The sequence below is a fragment of the Choloepus didactylus genome, chromosome 19, assembly GCF_015220235.1.
Source record: "Choloepus didactylus isolate mChoDid1 chromosome 19, mChoDid1.pri, whole genome shotgun sequence".
NCBI classification, from domain to species: Eukaryota; Metazoa; Chordata; class Mammalia; order Pilosa; family Megalonychidae; genus Choloepus; species Choloepus didactylus.
In genome coordinates this window covers 12372913-12390793 of record NC_051325.1, presented here as the reverse complement: position 1 = coordinate 12390793, position 17881 = coordinate 12372913, and the positions used below count along the sequence as shown (strand labels likewise).

At 42.6% G+C, this 17881-nt stretch overlaps 1 protein-coding gene across 1 annotated transcript; it reads right to left on the bottom strand.

Moving 5' to 3' along the window:
- Positions 1 to 1021: 1021 nt before the first annotated feature.
- Positions 1022 to 2440, bottom strand: LOC119515597 (TAR DNA-binding protein 43-like). Its single transcript, XM_037811684.1, is given in 2 exon segments — positions 1022 to 1526; positions 1528 to 2440. Coding segments are annotated over 2 exon segments (1245 nt in total). The 5' UTR covers positions 2407 to 2440; the 3' UTR covers positions 1022 to 1160.
- Positions 2441 to 17881: the final 15441 nt, after the last annotated feature.

Below are 17881 nucleotides of genomic sequence, written 5' to 3'. Positions count from 1 at the left end.
CAGTTCACATTGCCACACTTACATGTCAGTAACAGAAGAGAACACACACCATACAGCATTCTCAGCAGTTGACAAAGGGATGGGGGAAATACAAGTATCATTTCACTTAACACATTCAACTAACGGGGGTTACCTAAGAACAAAACTCACTTAAAGTTTTCCAACAGATGTGGCTGTTCTGTGAATGCAAAAAACATTCATACATTATTTGCTATCATTGCTCTCTGCACACTCTCTCACCAAAGCCACAGGATTGAGAGACACATCTAGCCAAGTTAAAAAATATCCATTATGCACCACCAAGTCTCTGCACGCGCTCTCTCCTTTTTCTCGCTCATACTAGCCTTTCATGCCTCGGCACCACCATCAATCCCACACAAGGTTTCAAAAGTTCAAACAGCCTTCTGGTTCCATATCACAGCCTTGCGTTCATAGCATTGATACGACTCCATGAAATAAAGAGTAGCGGATAAAAATGGAACACCCACCGTCAAAGACGCAGCCTGTGCAGAGTGATGACAAATTCTTGAATGAGAAAGCATGTAGACAGAAGTATTCCTATGGCAGAATATTTACAGCACTACTTTCAGTGAAGTGCTTCTTCCATAAACATTTGAAATGAGATGAACTGCAGAGATTAAATGAAGGCTTCATATTGTACTTTTGTATATGAGGGGAGACAAGTGTTAAAAAACAAAAACAAAAGAACCGAACATTGTGACACCATAATCTCCAAAAAGGAGATTTTACTAAGGAAAAATCCATATGGTGGGGTTCAAATTAAAACAAGGAGAAAGTAATGTAGTTCTACTCAATGGTTTCCATTTGGAACATGCGAAGAATTCACTTGAAAAGTCCAGAGATAAAATATTACAGAAGAAACCTTTTGACATCAATTGTAGTGTTGGTTCACCAAACAGGCAAACAGCAGGTCACTTTCAACCACTCAATATTTCAACCCTTTAGGTAACAAAACATAAAATTCCTTTAGTTCTTCCTTTTTCTAAAGAAAAATGTCAAAAATACTGCTGAGTATACTCCACACTGAACAAACCAATTCTGAAAAATTTTAGTACATATGTATTTTACAATATACTTACCATGAGTTTAGAAAATTTTTTATTCCCACCAGTCTATACCAACTAACCACAACCCACTGTCTACATTCCCCAGCCAGAAGATTTGGAATCCATGCTTGAGCCAAAGCCTCCATTAAAACCACTGCCTGACCCTGCATTTGATGCTGATCCCCAACCAATTGCTGCACCAGAATTAGAGCCACTGTAAGAGTTATTTCCAGAATCAAAGGCCTGATTTGGCTCCCTCTGCATGTTGCCTTGGCTTTGGTTATTCCCTGATGGGCCTGACTGGTTCTGCTGGCTGGCTAACATCCCCATCATACCCCAGCTGCTCTGCAACGCTGCCTGGGCTGCAGCCATCATAGTTGGATTAATGCTGAAAGCGCCAAAGTTCATCCCTCCGCCCATGTTACTACTTTGATTGTTCCCTAACCCAGCTCCACCCCCCCCTACTGTTACCAAATCCACCCTGATTCCCAAAGCCACCTGGATTACCACCAAATCTTCCACTTCTTTCTAACTGTCTTTTGCTATTGTGCTTAGGTTCAGCATTGGATATATGTACGCTGATTCCTTTAATGATCAAGTCCTCTCCACAAAGAGACTGGGCAACCTGATCACCTGCAAATGTAACAAAGGCAAAAGCCCTGAATGGTTTGGGGATGAAGACATCTACCACTTCTCCATACTGGCAAAAGAACTGCTGCAACTCATCAGCAGTCATGTCCTCTGTACAACGCCCAACGAACACCTTCCTACTTCTCAAAGGCTCATCTGGGCTTTGCTTAGAATTAGGAAGTTTACAGTCACACCATCGTCCATCTATCATATGTCGCTGTGACATTACCTTCACCTGGGTTTCATATTCCGTAAAACGAACAAAGCCAAACCCTTTTGAATGACCAGTTTTAATATCTTTCTTGACCTGCACCATAAGAACTTCTCCAAAGGTACTAAAATATTCTTTTAGATCCTGTTCAGTTGTTTTCCATGGAAGGCCCAACACTATTAAATCGGATGTTTTCTGGACTGCTCTTTTCACCTTCACCACTGATGAAGCATCAGTTTCATCCATTTTTCTTTTGTTATCTTTGGGATAGTTGACAACGTACACCAGATTTCCCCAGCCAGCATCAGGTGCATGCAGAATTCCTTCTACTAGCCGGACGCCTCTCATACACTGAGACACTGGATTCCTGTAGCGCAGACCACATGCCCCCGGAAACTGGGCTGTAACTGTGGACAGCAGCACTGTCCCATCATCTTCTGATGGTATTTCAATAGGCTCATCATTCTCATCTTCCGTTACTCGAATATATTCAGACATCTTTTCTTGTTCTTCCGCTAGGCAGCTGCTAGGAAGCCCGATGGGGTGACTGAAATGGCGAGGGCCCTGAGAGCAACCCAGCTACCGCTTTGCTCCCACCCATCACTTCTTTTTCTTATTAGATATTTTCCCTCTCTCTGCAGGTTTGGAATTTATATATGCTATTTTTGTTATCTGAATGGATCCCCATAATATTTCGCCACACATATAGAATTTAACAAGGTCTAAAGCCCCAGTTTACTGTTTTGGGGTTCCAGGTGGTTGGATGGAGGAGCATTCAGGGTGTCTATGGTTCATGGAAACATCTGATTAGAGTTGCTGCAACCAGGGAAGTACTGGTGCTTTCACAAGGGTTTAAGGGAAAGACGTGGGGGTAGGAAGGGCCAAGGGGGAGGGTTTGCGGAAGGTAGACAAGATGGACAAAAAGAGACCCTGGGGAAGCACAAGAGTGCGGTATTATGGACGCATAGCGAACATTTCTCATTGGGACACAGCTTGTGAACCTTCCACTGTGAGTTTGTGTGAGTATGTGATGTGTGGGTGTGTGAGTGTGTGCCAGCATGTGCCTGAGTGTGTTTGCAAGTGTGTGTATGTGAGAGTGTGAGTGAGTGTGTTTGTGTGGGTGGGTGTGTCTGTGTGAGTGTGCATGTGAGTACACGAGTATGCGAGTATGTGCACAGATGTGAATGTGTGTGAGTGTATGTAAGTGTGTGAGTGTATGTTTGCATGGGCATGAGTGTGTGTGTGTAAATGCATGTGTGTGTTGGGCACTGAGGTCAAGGAGAGGCAGAGAGTGGGAAGGGAGCTGGAAAACACATTTGACAGTAGTATACAAGGGTTCATTTTCACTGTATTTATGATCAAAGACAGCAAAGTCTGAAGGGAAAGAAGTCAGAGAGGGGGCTGAGTAAGTGAAGACCCTTCCTGTCACAGGGGGAAAAACCAGAAAAGGTAGGATCCAATTGTGTATGTTTCCTTTCCAGAAGACAAACAGATCAGGAGAAATGGAATTTGCTTGGCTTAGGGGATAAAGGTTGTGAGGAATTGTGAACTGGGTAGGCCAGACTGGCATAGCTCAAAATTATAGCCTCTTTCACGATGGAAGCCCAAATGGCATTATTTCTGAGAGCTTTTATCCCCTGATCTCAGTATTCTGTTCTGTGTGCTCGCTATCAGTACAAGAATCAATTTGTTGACAGTGGTTACTAAAGAAGTTTGAGCTCTCATCTCAATGCAATCTAAACCCTGATTAAATTATAAACAGATTTCCTGAATTCAATAATGAGAGTCCACATGGTGTAGAAGAGGAGACTTCAGATAGAATATTCTCTCGTTCAGTGACAAGACTACTCGTGACGTGGGCTTATGAGAAACAGATACGGTAAAATAAGAAACCCTGTGCCTAGTCTGCTTCTCTCCACAAGTCAGGGTTATAAAATCTTTTCCTGAATGAACTGACACACAAAATGGAGTTAATGTGATTTTTTTTCAATATTATGTCTTTCATTCTAAGCTGTATTTTTTGCTGCCACTGGTGCTAACATCTCAGCACATTCACTTCCAGCCAAGAATAAGAAGTGCCCTTTAATGTGGAAGGGACTATCTTATTCCTAGTCTATTTCCCAACACAGTCTGTGTTTTGGTGAATCAGTGATGAAGTGGTACATGCCATAAGCCCTGTGGAATGCCTTTGATAGGAAATATAATTGAGAAGTAAGAAAGACAGAACGTGTCATTTATCCACTTTCTTGGTATCATCTGAGGACTCAAGGGATGTTTAAAAATATGGTTTTATCATCTTTAAATCTTAACTAAACATTACTAAAAGCCAAAGAGTAGGCATGGAGATAACTATGCAATAAATTAGAGAAAAAGTGCTAATGGAGGGTAGCAAAAGTTTGAAACCAAGGATATATGTGTCCTTTATTTAAATAGTCTATTTCATCTGACTGTCTAGAAAATGCCAATTACTTTTTTTAAAAAATCAAATAATTTGAAGTGATCTTAGAAGACTGAGTTTTTCTAAAACAGGTCTTGTTATGGACACAGATGGGAAAGACCACGGTAGCGTGTCACCTCATTTCATTCCATAGCTTCAGCTGCCTCTGCCTGGGTTTGCAAGAGCTGCTATCACAGCACCACACACAGGGTGGCTTAAACAACAGGAATTTAAAATTCAAGATACTGGCAAGGCCATGCTTTCTCTCCAAAGACTGCAGTGTTCTGGAGCTGATTGCTGGCAATCCTAGAGGCTCCTTATCTATTCCAAATATTGCATATAAATGGAATCATAGAATCTGTGTCTTTTGTATCTGACTTCTTTCACTTAGAATGATGGTTTTTTAAAGGTTCAACCATGTTGTAGTTAAGTATCAGAACTTCATTCTTTTTTATGGTTGAATATTAGCCCACTGTATGGGTATAGCACAATTTATTCATCCCCTTACATCTGTTTTATCCTTGCTCCTTACCTTTGTACCATGCTTTGTCTTCACAACTCCTATTAGCTCCTATTTCCTGGCCATAATCTCCTCCAAATAGCTGCTATCCTCATCAAGGGTCAAAATTTACCCAGAGACCCTGCCTTGAGCTCTCAGGCGGTGGTATCTGCCTGATTCCCAGGAATGTACCAACTGGCAGTCAGTTACAGGATCCCTGTGGGATGTTAACTGCCTGTTTCAAGTGTTAGAAAATGTGTGTACAGTAACTCTCTGATTATTGGTCCTTTCCAACTCATTTTTGGGTGAATTTTGATTTCATCTCTGTACCACCCTCTCCTACACAAGCTTTCACTGATTTCTTCTCTACTAGCTGAGCATCCAAATGTCCAACATACACAACCTCTGCTTTGCCCCTAAGGAGGAGACAAAGCCTTAAATTCAATCAACCCCTTCCTATGGTTGGACTCAGGTTGGCTCTTCAGAGGAAATCTCATAATTCACCCCAAAGCCCATTCATCCTGCTGAAGTTGTATGGCATGCCCCTTTCAGGGCAGGGTCACTGTTAATCAGGAAAAATAGGGATAACAACCATTCTGAACTCAAGAGGGTCATAAACATGATCAACTCCTGGTGGGTGGGTGAGGGGGTAGGTCCTGGAACCCCCTCAAGGGTGCATGTTTTGGCTATGATGCAAACCTTCCCCTGGTTCTTCTCTATTAAAAGGGGCCTCCAAGAAGGTAGAGATGCATATTGGTGGAAAAGCTGGTGGTGTTAGAACCTTGAGGCTCCCCAGAGGGCAGAGTCTATACTGTGAGTCCTTTAATTCAGAAGCCTGCCTTCATCCAGGGACATAGGGGGAGGCTGCTGAGGATCACACGTGTGGTTAGGTCCCCGTTGGACCCACCCTATTGGCCAATCCATCATTGTAGACTCTCAGATGCATCCACTCCCCCTTCCCACACTCACTGCAGCCTGGGTTAGAACCTCACCTCTCTCACTTAGACCACCTGTTTCCATATCTCTCATCTCCCACTTCATCTCTCACAGCCACTGAAACTGAAACTGGGTCACTGACACGGCTCCCTGTTGCTTACAGATTAGAGGACTAACTTTTGGTGTCTACCAGGTTCTTCTGCTCATCCTTAACTCATCGCACTGATTTACTCATTATTTCTGATACGTGGATGCACTTTGATGCCTCTGCACCTTTGGGTATGCTGTTCCCTCAGCCTGGAAAGCTTTTCCCCTCCCCTTCTCCACCCATCACAAACCTTCTCATTTTCCAAGACCTCTCTTTATTGCTCCCTTGGTGTGGCGCCTACCCTGAGGTCATCAGTTGGAAGTCAATGATCCCACTTCTTCATTTCCTCTTTAATTCTAAGCAAAAGGGAGCATCTTCTCTGGATCATTTTGTGTGTGTCTTGTCTGGCCTAATGGTATCAGTTGAATTTTTACATTATTTATCTTCTCCTAGACAGATGGCATCTTGACTCCCTGTTCTGCTCCTGGCTTGGGGCTGGCCCCACCCCTTCTCTCACTCCTGGAGAGTGGGACTGTGTCTTTTCCATGGCTTTTCCTTCCTCCTTGCAGGGATGTCTACCTGTTAGTTGAGGAGAAGAGGCAAAGAAGGTGTTCAACTTTCATCTGACCAGAGATATCAGAAGTTCCCAGTGCTTCAGTATTCTCAAAACACTAGGTTGGATTTATATTTCCATAAAAATTTCTAAGCTCTTCCTTTCTTTATTTCTGCTTTTGACACCACTTAGTAGCTCCCTTTGGAAGATCTGTGCCACCCTTGGGAGGTATCACAGTTGCCTATTTCTGGGCCAAAATTAGGCTCCTACTCCCCCATTCCTCTTTCTGGAATTATGCCATCTTAACATGAGGAGGGTCTTGGGTTTTAGGTTACTTTGCTTGGAGTCTGAGCTGACCTCCTGAGTGCAGACCCCAAAGCCGCTTGGTTTTCTTATAATTACAGACAAACCATATTATGATTCTGAAATGAAAATTATATAAAAACAAAGCACTATTTTCAGTTTATCATATAGATATCATTTGGTTCCGAACTGATTTGTTCTTTCATTGTCCTTATAAATTGATTCTATTTTTAAAATATTAATTTATTTTTCCTCAACTCATTTCTAAAGAGTCACCAGTCCTACCCATTAAATGAAAATTTTCTTTTAAAAAACTTTTTATTGTGGAAATATTCAGACATGTATACAAGTAGAATAGTGGAGTGAACCTAAAATACCCATCACCCAGCTTTCTTGCTCTTTCTCTGGATTATTTTGAAGTACGTTTCAGGTATCATATCTTTTTATCTGTAAATATTTTGGCTTGTATGTCTAAAAGATAAGAAAACTTTTTTTAAAAAAAGAATAAGATCACAATACCATTATCTTAATTAAAAATATTAATCATGTCTTAATATTAGATGGTAAATTTCCGTGATGCCCTTGTCACTAAGGCACCTGCAGTTGCTAAAATCACACACCCAGAAGTTGCTCAACTCCCTATTGATGAGTTGACTGATGGGTTAATCAATTAAATGATGCTGGGATGGTTGCCATTCTGGGTTATCTCCAATGCCTGCAGAAGGAAGCCTTCTCTTGTGCTGATTTGTCCTTCTTGGCTAACTTTGAGGAGAGCCTTTCATGACAGATGGGTTTTAAAGGTCAGCACTGGACAATTCATGGACAACCTTTTTAACACAAAGTGGAGTGAAGTAAACCAGCCTCGAAGCCAGATTGACAGGAAGCTTAACAAACTGATACCATTTGCTAGCCCTGTAGCACTGGGCAAGTTGTGTCACTTCTTTAAATTCAGTTTTCTTACCTGAGAAATGGAGGTAATAATAGTATCTACCTCCCATGGTTTTTGTTTGGATCAAATGACATATAAAAAGCCCAAGACTGTGTAGGTACCCAGTAAGTAAGTGTTCAATAAATATTATCTATTCTCATTTTCCTTGGCAGCAAAATCTTAGACTCTTTTTAATTTTTTTAAACTTTTAAACTCTGGAAGAAGATTGAAAACAGCAACTAGCATCCCATAAAATGACACAGGGCCATTTAGAAAGTGGGGTAGGTATTGATATCTTAAATCAGCACTATATAAACATCTGTAGGAGCCAACAATATTTTATGTTCTCCAAGTATTTCACAGAAGCAACAAGGCTCCCACTGGAACTGTCTTGCCAAACCCCTCTGAGCCCCAAAGTTAGTCTTTTCGAAATCTCCCCTCTCTATCGCCCCAGGTAGTGTTCTGCCAGAAAACTGCCTGCAAGCAATTTCCTTAATCAGCTCACCAAGTGTAACCCCAAAGAAATCACACTCCAATTTATCTGTTTGACCCTCAAAAGTTTTACTCCTGCTTTTTGCTCTGCCCATAGAAGCATTCAGGGCCACATTCAAGAGAGCAGCTTTTGAGAAACCACTAGCCGTCCGCCACAGAGCAGAAGGGCAGGAGGCGTCAGGCCCATTTCCAGATTTCTCTTTGGTCCACATTGTCTAGATTTATGTTCAGCCACTGGGATAGTCTATCTGAAAGTTGTTAGAGTGAGTTGGGTTTCACACACAGTTACAAAAACACAGTATATGCCTGATATCTTTATTTCTCATGAAGTCTTGTTTGGGGAGGGGAAACACACATCAGTCCTAAATCCTGTGGCTGTAGGGGATTAGGTCTCATAACCAAGACTAGATAGTAAGCAAGGACAGTTTTCTGTCTTTTCACATTCATTTATAAGCTCATTTACACTGTCATTTACGTACCAGTAAGTTCTTAGACATAATAGCTATGGAACAATTTCTCTTCAAATTCTGATGGTGTTTCTGTGAAATCCTTCTGTTCTTAGTAAATATGAAATCAAATAACTTGATTAGGCCAGCAATAGAGCTAAGGGTACAACAAGACTCCTTAAATGAGAGAAAAGCTGATTCAGGTAATTCCTACCTCTGGCAGGGGTATATTAGTCAGATATCAGCTACAGTAATGTAGTGTAGCAAATTCTCTAAAAATCTCAGCATTGTACAGCTATTAATTTTCTTGATCATGGGGCTACAGGTCAGCAAGAGTAACTTAGCTTCCAGATGCAGGTGAATTCAGCTTTCCTCCATCTGGCTCTCATCTTGGGATCAGTGATGACCCAGGAGAGTCTTCCCAAGGTTGCAGCAAAAGTTCAAGAAGGGTGAACAGAAACATGTTATGTTTTGTTTATTCATTCATTGGTTGATGGGTACTTGGACTGCCTCCACCCTTTGGCTACCAAACAATTCTCAAGGTAAGTGGTGATCCCATTTTACAGATGAAGAGACTGAGACTCAGTGACTCCTGGTATAACTGGTGCCCTGCTGTCAACAGTGCCAGGCAGAACCTCATTCCAGGTTCAGGACTCTCACAGAGGAAAGAATTCAGAGATGAGAGGGGCCAGCAGAAATAAGTAGTAAAGTATATTAAAGAAAAGGAGAAAGAAGACACCCTAAAGAGATAACATAGGCATGTTCAGGGAGAAGCATGCACTGAGGGGGAGTGGGCTGCCTTGTTATATAGGAAAACTTTACTGTGATCTTCTTATTTTGACCTTTGTACACCTGGTGTCTTCTTTGTTATAGGAGAAGACAGTTAACAGAGTGATCAGAATGTGTGACCTACCCTTGTATACCTGAAATTTGTCTTTGGACAGATGTTTAACGTTTATGACCCCTTGTTTTTGTCATTAACTGAGAATTTGCTTTGGGCCCATGATTTTACAAGTGTTTATGGTTTGAGGAGGCTTCAGAGCTTTAGGGGAAATTTTGGCTCCATGAAGTCTGCAGTTGAAGCTTTTCAGGTTTGTGTTAACTCTTTTGAAGCTGAATAGAAGACCCAGGACCACAGCCTTGATGCCCTGTTCTATCCTGCCTCAATTTTAACTTGAGCAAGGTCCACAGCCAGCTGACTGCTTAGTCAGGATTCCAACTCAGACCAATGTGTCTCTACAGTCTTTGCTCTTCCCACCACATTGCTTATGGAGAGTGGAACATTCCACTTCTAGGGAACATGGTGCCTCCAAAATCTCATCTTCAGCATTTTTCTCTCCCCTAACATCTTTCAAATTTCATGAGTTAATGTCTTTGCTGGCTCTACTTGGCCAAGAACTGTGTCTTCTAAGAACTGTAATCTCCTGAAGCAAATGTCATGGGACTGGGTAATAGATTCTGAAAAAGATATATCAACAACATGTTAAAAAGAGAAGAGCTAAAATGCTGGCCAAAAGTACCCTCCAGATTCCACAGCCAAGTAGAACTGGGCTTGAGATGATGTCTTGCTTTGATTTTGGATGGCCTTGAGATTATCCATACTATTATTATTCTTCTTGAGTAGTGGAATTCAAGGGATGATGGCTCAAATAAGAAAATTAGTATCAAGTCACATTAGAAGAAAGGCAAGTATCTAATCATTTCACTGCTCACAAAAAAATGCATGCCTTCCCTTTGTCCTGCTCTGTTTAACGACTTCATTGACCTTTTCTGAATTCCCCATTTCCATTTAATCTCTGTGCCAGCCAAGAGAACAGTGCTGAGTCTCCAGCTTCCTTCTACTAGTGATCACCCTTTGAAGTCACCAAGAAAGCCATGAACAGAAGGAAGCCATTAGTAGGGTAAGTCCCAGACAATCTAGCCCACCATAAATTAGAATGCTAAGGAAACATTCCCAACCACTGCCAAGTCACTCAGGCAGACTTCTGGCGGCCCCTGACCATTGATGACAGGCCACTAAAGAGTTCTCTCTAGGCAGCTCATTTCTGGTGGCAGCAACATTATGGTTTGGACTTTTGAAATGAGTTTTGTACAGCACAGGGCTGCTTCACCAGCCCCTTCTGACCTGCTCCCCCTCTGTTGCAGAGTTGCTGGAGGTCAGGCTTGTTTTGGGTGCCCCTTAGTGTCTTTCTCCCTTGAATCAGGAGCCTCATAAACAGGGAGAGGCTTAGTTGGCTAGGGCTGCCGTAACGAAGTACCACAGTGTAGGTGGCCCCCAAACAGCAGAAATTTATGGTCTCATAGTTCTGGAGGCTGGAAGTCTGAACTAGAGGTATTCAGGCTGTGCTCCCTCTGAACCCTGTAGGGGAGAATCCTCCTGGCCTCTTTGCAGTTTCTGGTGTTTTGCTGGTAATCCTTGGCATTCCTTGGCTTGCAGATGTGTCACTCCAATCTTTGCTCCTTTCTCTGTGTGGCCTTCTTCCCTGTCTCCATCTTCATGTGATGTTCTGCTCTGTGTCCTTCTGTGTGTCCTAATTTCCTCTTCTTCAAAGGGCACTGGTTATATTGAATTAAGTTCTACCCTCATCCAATTTGGCCTCATTTTACCTAATAACATCTTCAAAGACTCTGTTTCAAAATAAAGTCACATTTGTGGGACAGAGCATTAGGACTTGGGCATGTCTTTCTGAGCGACACAATTGAACCCATAGCAGAAGCCCTGAGGACCATCTATTCAGTGGCCCCAAGAATTCTTAGAGAGAAACCTTGTGGGGTTCCTACTAGAGGAGGTGAAGTGCTGGTGGCTGGGCTACTCTCTGGGACACTCACTTCAGCTTGAACCTGAGCAATACCACTTGATTCACTCATTTATTCAAAAAACCTTTATTGAAGGCTCAAGCATGCCAGGCCCTGCTTTACACACTGGGGATACAGCAGTGATTGAAACAGGTGAACATGGGTCCCTCCCCAGTTGTGATGGTGGAGTCAGTTGCTTTAGGGTTCTGTTCCCCTATAGAAGCTTTGAACAATCCACAAGGACTGGCAGAAACATCTTTCTCAGGGTTTTAGAAACACTTGAAGGGCTACAGCAATGGGACAAGATCCAAATTAAGAAAAAGTTTTCTTAAAAGCTGTAAGGTCTTGTGGCATCCTGGCTGGCCTTGCCCTCATCCCCTCACTGGTTTGGCTTTGGAGCCAGCTCGCACTCTCAGGTTGGATCCTCTGGTCCCAGTTCTGGAGGAAGCAGGGTGGCCCTTGTGCACCCACTGGGAGCAAGTAAACATCTGGTCCAATCTGTCTGGTGGTGGTCCTAGGGACTTGTCATCCCAGAAATTGCCCTGCACGTAAACGGTGGCTCACCAAGCTCTCCTGCAGGATGCTGTGGCAAAGCACTCACGTTACACTGGCTGGGGGCAAGGGAATGCTGGCTGTAGGACACCACAGTGCAGTGCCCAGGATGGTGAGGAAACTGTGCCTTAAGGAAGAGGGGACTTTGGGAACTGTGTAAAAGGGACAATTCTTAGGGCCACATGCACGTGCCCCAAACTAGGTGCAAGTGGACAGAGAGGATCAAGAAGGCCCCTATACTTTGGCCTGGAGCTAGTCTCATACAATCCATTGAATGGATAAGCCCTGAAGGAGAGCACTTGCACTTGTAAAGACTGGGAAAGTATTTTCTTTTTTTCCTTTCTTTCTTTCTTTTACTATTTTTATTTTTGTTAGCTCCTGGCATTCAAGGGAAAGACTCAGTCATAATACTAGGCAGATACCAGCTTAAGGACAGAAGCTGCAGAGTCTAAATTTCAGTAATAACACTGAATAAAATATGAAGTATTTTGACTGATAAAATATCAAAATATCAAGGTTTCAACTAAAGATTACAAAACATGCAAAGAAACAGGAAAAGGTGTCCCAGACAAATGAGAAGATTAACACATTAGAAACCATTAACAAAGAGGACCAGAACTGGGACATAGCAGCAAAGACTTTTAAAAACATCGTCCTAAATGTTCTCCAAGAGCTAAAGGAAAACATGGACAAAGAACTAAAGGAAAATGATAAATGAACACAAACAAAATATCCACACAGATAGAAATTATTGTAAAGGAACCAAACAGAACTGAAGATTCATAGAAACAGAAATTTAAAATTCCTTAGAGGGATTTGACAGTAGATTGGAGCTGACAGAACAAAGAATCAGTGATCTTGAAGATAAGACAATTGAAATCATCCAGTATGAGGCACAGAAAGAAGGAAGAATGAAGAAAAGTGAGCAGAGCCTGAGGAACTGGTGGGACACATGGAGTGTTCCACATAATGTACCATCTGCACTGTGGGATTCGCAAAAGGAGAAGAAAGCAAGAAAGGGACGGAGAGAATAATCAAGGAAATAACAACTGAAAACTTCCAGGTTTATCAAAGGATACAAATATGCACATCCAAGTCACTCAACCAACTCCAAACAGGATAAACCCAAATAGACTCATGCTATAGCATATTATAATCAGACTGTCAATTACCAAAGATAAAGCAAGAATTCTGAAAACCACAAGAGGGAAGCCATATGTCACATACTGGAAGCCTCAAGAAGATTAAGTGTTGATTTCTCATCAGAAATCATGGAGGCAAGAAGGCAGGGGCATGACATATTTAAAGTGCTGAAAGCAAAACATTTGCCACTCAAGAATTCTATATCTGGCAAAACTTTCTCTGAGGGAGAGCTTGAGACATTCCCAGATAAACAAAAGCTGAGGGGGTTTGTCACCACCGGACCACAAAAGATGCTAAAGAGAGTTCTGCAGGTTGAAAGGAAAGGACCAATAGACAATAGATCAAAGCCACCAGAAGAAATAAGGATCTCTGGTAATGGCAAAAACATGGGCCAAATATAAATGCCCAGTGCTATTGTGTTTTTATTTTGTAACTCTACTTTTTACTTCCTACAGCATCTAAAAGGCAAATGCATGAAATATAATGATAAATCAGTGTGGTTTTGGACTCTTAATGTATAAGCATGTAATTTGGGACAAGAGCTACATGAAAGAGGGGAATGGGTGTATAGGAGCATCATTTGCATATACCACTGAAGTAAAGTTGGTAACAAAGTAGACAAGATTATTATAGATTTAGGATGCTAAATTTAAGCCCCAACAATAGCTACAAAGAAAATACAGAGTATTTGCAAGCTCATAGAGACAGGATGCCATGGGTGGGGGGGTAAGGGATTGGGGAGGCTAATACCTAATAGGTGTAGGGGTTTCTGTTTGGAGAGATGGGAAAGTTTTAGTGATGGAAAGTGGTGAGGGTACTGCAATATTGTGAATGTGATAAATTCCATTCAATGGTGTGCTTGATAGTGGTTGAGATGGGAAAATTTATGTTGTATATATGTTCCCACGATTAAAAAACAAGAAAGACCAATTAAAGAGACAGTGGTGACAATTAAATGAAATACATGATTCTGGATGGGGTCTAACAAGGGAGGAGAAAAGCCTCAAAAAGGATGTTATTTTGGAACAAATGAAAAATTGGAATATAGACTGTAAACTTTATAACAATGTTGAATTTTTTGAACTTGATAACTGCACTTACGGTGGTTGTACCTAAATGAATATCCATGTTCTTAGGAAATGTGCATGGCAGTATATGTAAGTGTTCAAGGAGCATGATGTATACAACTGACACTCAAGTGTCCAGAAGATGGGTTGAAAAATAGACAGGTAGATAGATAGATGAATAGATAGATTGAATGATAGGGCAAATGTGGCAAAAAGTTAAAATTGGTGGATCTGGTATTTTGGAGGGCTGTGTTAGAGTTCTCTGTATGGGATTTTTATTATTTTTGTAATGGTCTTGAGGGTTTGAAGGTATTTCAAAATAAAAGTTAAAAATAAAAAAACCAATGGCCGTGCCTGCTCTTGTGAAGCTAACATTCAAGGTAGGGGAGACAGGGCAATAAAATAAACATAACACATAAGCGAATTGTATAGTTTGTAGAAGGTGATGAGTGCAAGGGAAAAGGGGAGAAAAAGGATGAGGAATGCAGGGAAAGGGTTAGAGCAGGTTAGAATATTGAAAAAGTAGTCAAAGTGTGACTAGTTTGTGAAGATGAAATTTGAGCAAAGATGTGAACAAAGGGAGGGAAGGAGACTTGCAGAGACCAGGGGCAAAAATATCCCTGGCAGAGGGAGCAGCGAGTGCAAAGTTCCTGAGGCAGGCATGTGCCTGGTGTGATCAGGGAATGAGGAGGCTGGTGTAGCTGGGCTGAGCCAAGCAGGCAAGGGGAGGTGGGAGTGGTCACGGAGAACCAGGCCATGCAGGGCCTTGGAGGCTCCCTAAGAACCCAGGCTCTTTCTCTGCGTCGCCTGGATGTCTACTGCAGGATTGTGAGAGGAGTGATGTGGTCCACCTTGCGGAGAGCTGGCTGCACTCCGGGCCAGGGCAGAGCCCAGAGCCAGCAGTCTGGATGGGTGATGATGGTGGCTCATATCAGCGGAGAAGGGTAGGAGTGGTCAGAACCTGGAGATATTTTGAAGAGAAAAACAGATTTGTTGATGAATCGAATGAAGGGTGTAAGATAAAGAGAGGAAGCAAGGAGGCCTCCCCAAGACTTGGTTGAGCAAGATGGAAGATGGAGTGGTCGTTGGTTGAGATGGGGAAGGCTGGGGTAGAGCAGGTATTTTGGGGGTGGTGGTGCTGTGATTGAGCTGTCTGTTAGACTTCCACATGGGCAGGGAATTCGGAGGGAGGGTTGGGATGGGAATGGAGATTTGGTTGGTCTTGAAAGCCTTGGAATTGATGAGATTATCAAGGTTGTGAGTTTACATAGTGGGGAAGGAACCAAAGAGAGATCCTGGGGCACCTTCTTATTATGAAGTCAGGGAGAAGAGAAGGAAGCAGAGAAGAGCAGGTGGCGACACTACCAGGAGAGGGCAGTGTCCCGGGAGGTGGTGAGTGAAGGTGAAGGATGCAACCCCGGTGTCCAACGCTGCTACAGCAAACCTGTAGGATCACATGAAATTTGGCCTCCAGGTTGAGCTACAAGAATTTCATCAGTGACTCTGTTGATCAAGGTTCTGATGCAATGGGATATGGTTAGGAGATAATAGGGGGGAGCAATTGGAGCAGACAAGGCACTTTACCTCCATTACTTACTGGGCCTCACACTGCAATTCACTGGAAGAAAGAGTTCCATGGCTAAAACCAAAAGAAAACCACTGACCAAATGGCTGCAAACTGCTGGCCAGAAGACTGTGATCAGAGATGCTCAGAGAGGGCAAGTGCTTAACTAATGTGGGGTGAGGTCAGCCCCCAACCCCGCTCAGGCCTGAGCACTGAGAAGCCCTGGTGCTGTTGGGCAACCAGTGGGAGGAGGGTCCCCGAAGTCAGGGAGGTGGCATCCCCAGCTCCCGTGCACCTCAATTTCAATTAAAATCAGTGAGTGAGCTTCTACCATGAGGAACAACCATAATGCCTTTGGGGTGTCTTTATAGTTTACAAAGCACTTTCACGTGTTTCCTCTTTTGAGACTGACGACACTCCCAGAGGAGCAGTAAAAAGCTGTGGTTAAGAGTGAAGACTCTGGTCCTGGTCCTGGGTTCAGATCTCAGCTCTGCCACTTCTAGCTGTGTAACCTTCAGCAAGCTACTTAACCTCTCTGTGCCTCAGTTTACTCGTCTGTAATTGGGTGATAATAATAGTGCTTGCCTCCCTATGGGAGTCATGGGGTTGTTGTGAAGTTGATCTGAGTTAACATATGAAACACCTGGAACAGGGTTATGAAAGTGTTATTATAATCATCTCCATTTTAATAAGGGAGGATAATTGGAAGCCTATAGAGGTTGACATGCTGCAGTTTGGCCATATGATTTGAACCTGGTTTTCCTAACTCCCTGTTATGGATTAAATTGTGTCCCTCCAAAAAGACATGTTCAAGTCCTAACCTCTGGTCTTGAGAATGTGAACTTGTTTGTAAATTGGATCTTTGAAGACTTTGTTAGCTGAGATGCAGCCAACTGGATTAGGGTAGGCTTTAATCCAATAAGACTGGGGTTATTATAAGGAGAAGTAATTTGGACAGACAGCTAGACAGATGAGTCATGAAGAGACAGATTGTGATGGAGGTGGAGATTGGCTTATATTTAAATTGCTGGCGAGCCACAACCAGGACCCTACAGACTTCAAAGGAAGTGTGGCCTGACTGACACTGATTTTGGATTTCTAGCTCCAGAGTTGTGAGACCATAAATTCCTCTTGTTTAAGCCAACTGGTCAGTGGTAATTATTAGAGCAGCCCTGGCAAATTAAGACTGTCCAGTGTCTGACCATTGCTTCACAAGGGTGTTTCTTGATATCATTTTCTGTCTATCCCAGCCAGAGTCCCACTTCCTTTTATAATTTAAGTCTTTTCTAACTGAGGCAGGGGTCTAGGTGTATACTTATACTTCTATAACTCTTTCTATTGGGTTTTGTGTACTTCAGAGTTTGCATTCACCCCTAAAACTCAAAACAAGTATGTTCAGTTCACTGAAAAGTGTGAAACCCCTTTTTCCTCACAGTGATGAAATCAGCTCCCTTAAGAATTGCATGCATGCTAATGCATATACATTATTTTAAATAAAATGTATTTCCATGAATATAAAATATCTGTTTACTTATTGAAACACTCTAAACAGAGGATGGCAGATTCTAGGATATGAATTATTAAGCAGATATCTGATGGTCCCATTCCCAGGTTAGATCTGGACAGAGGGGCTGTGCTAGAAAGAACCCTGAACTTCTAATCCCAAACATTCATTGTGTCCTTGGGAAATCACTTCTTGAGTCAAAGTTTCTTTCATTTGTAAATAGGGTGACCTTTTACTCTGTCTTGGCTTGGGTTTCCCCAGAAGCAGAGAGAAAAGGGTATGAGTACAAATAGTTTCTTTAAGAGGTGATCTCAGGAAACTCCATTAGGGGAGCAAGGAAGTGAGACAGGAAAGGGAAGGCAGCCTGTAATGGGCTCATCATTAAACCATTTATCTCTGGGGACCACTGGAGCTTAACCCTGGAGGAGTACATGTCTCAGAGTTATCCTTCCCAAGAACAAGGGAGCTGGGGTATTTATACACCAACTCCCACCAGTCATTGGTTGAGAGCTGTCCCTAAAAGGCATTTCTGGCTGGACACAGGGGGGCAAAAGACAAAGGAAGTTCCCCAGGCCAAGACATGCAGGTGCTGACGGTTGGAAGTTGGGCAGTGCGCACTGATGTGGTGAAGGTGAGGGGGTATGGCTGGGCCACCAGTGGTGTCT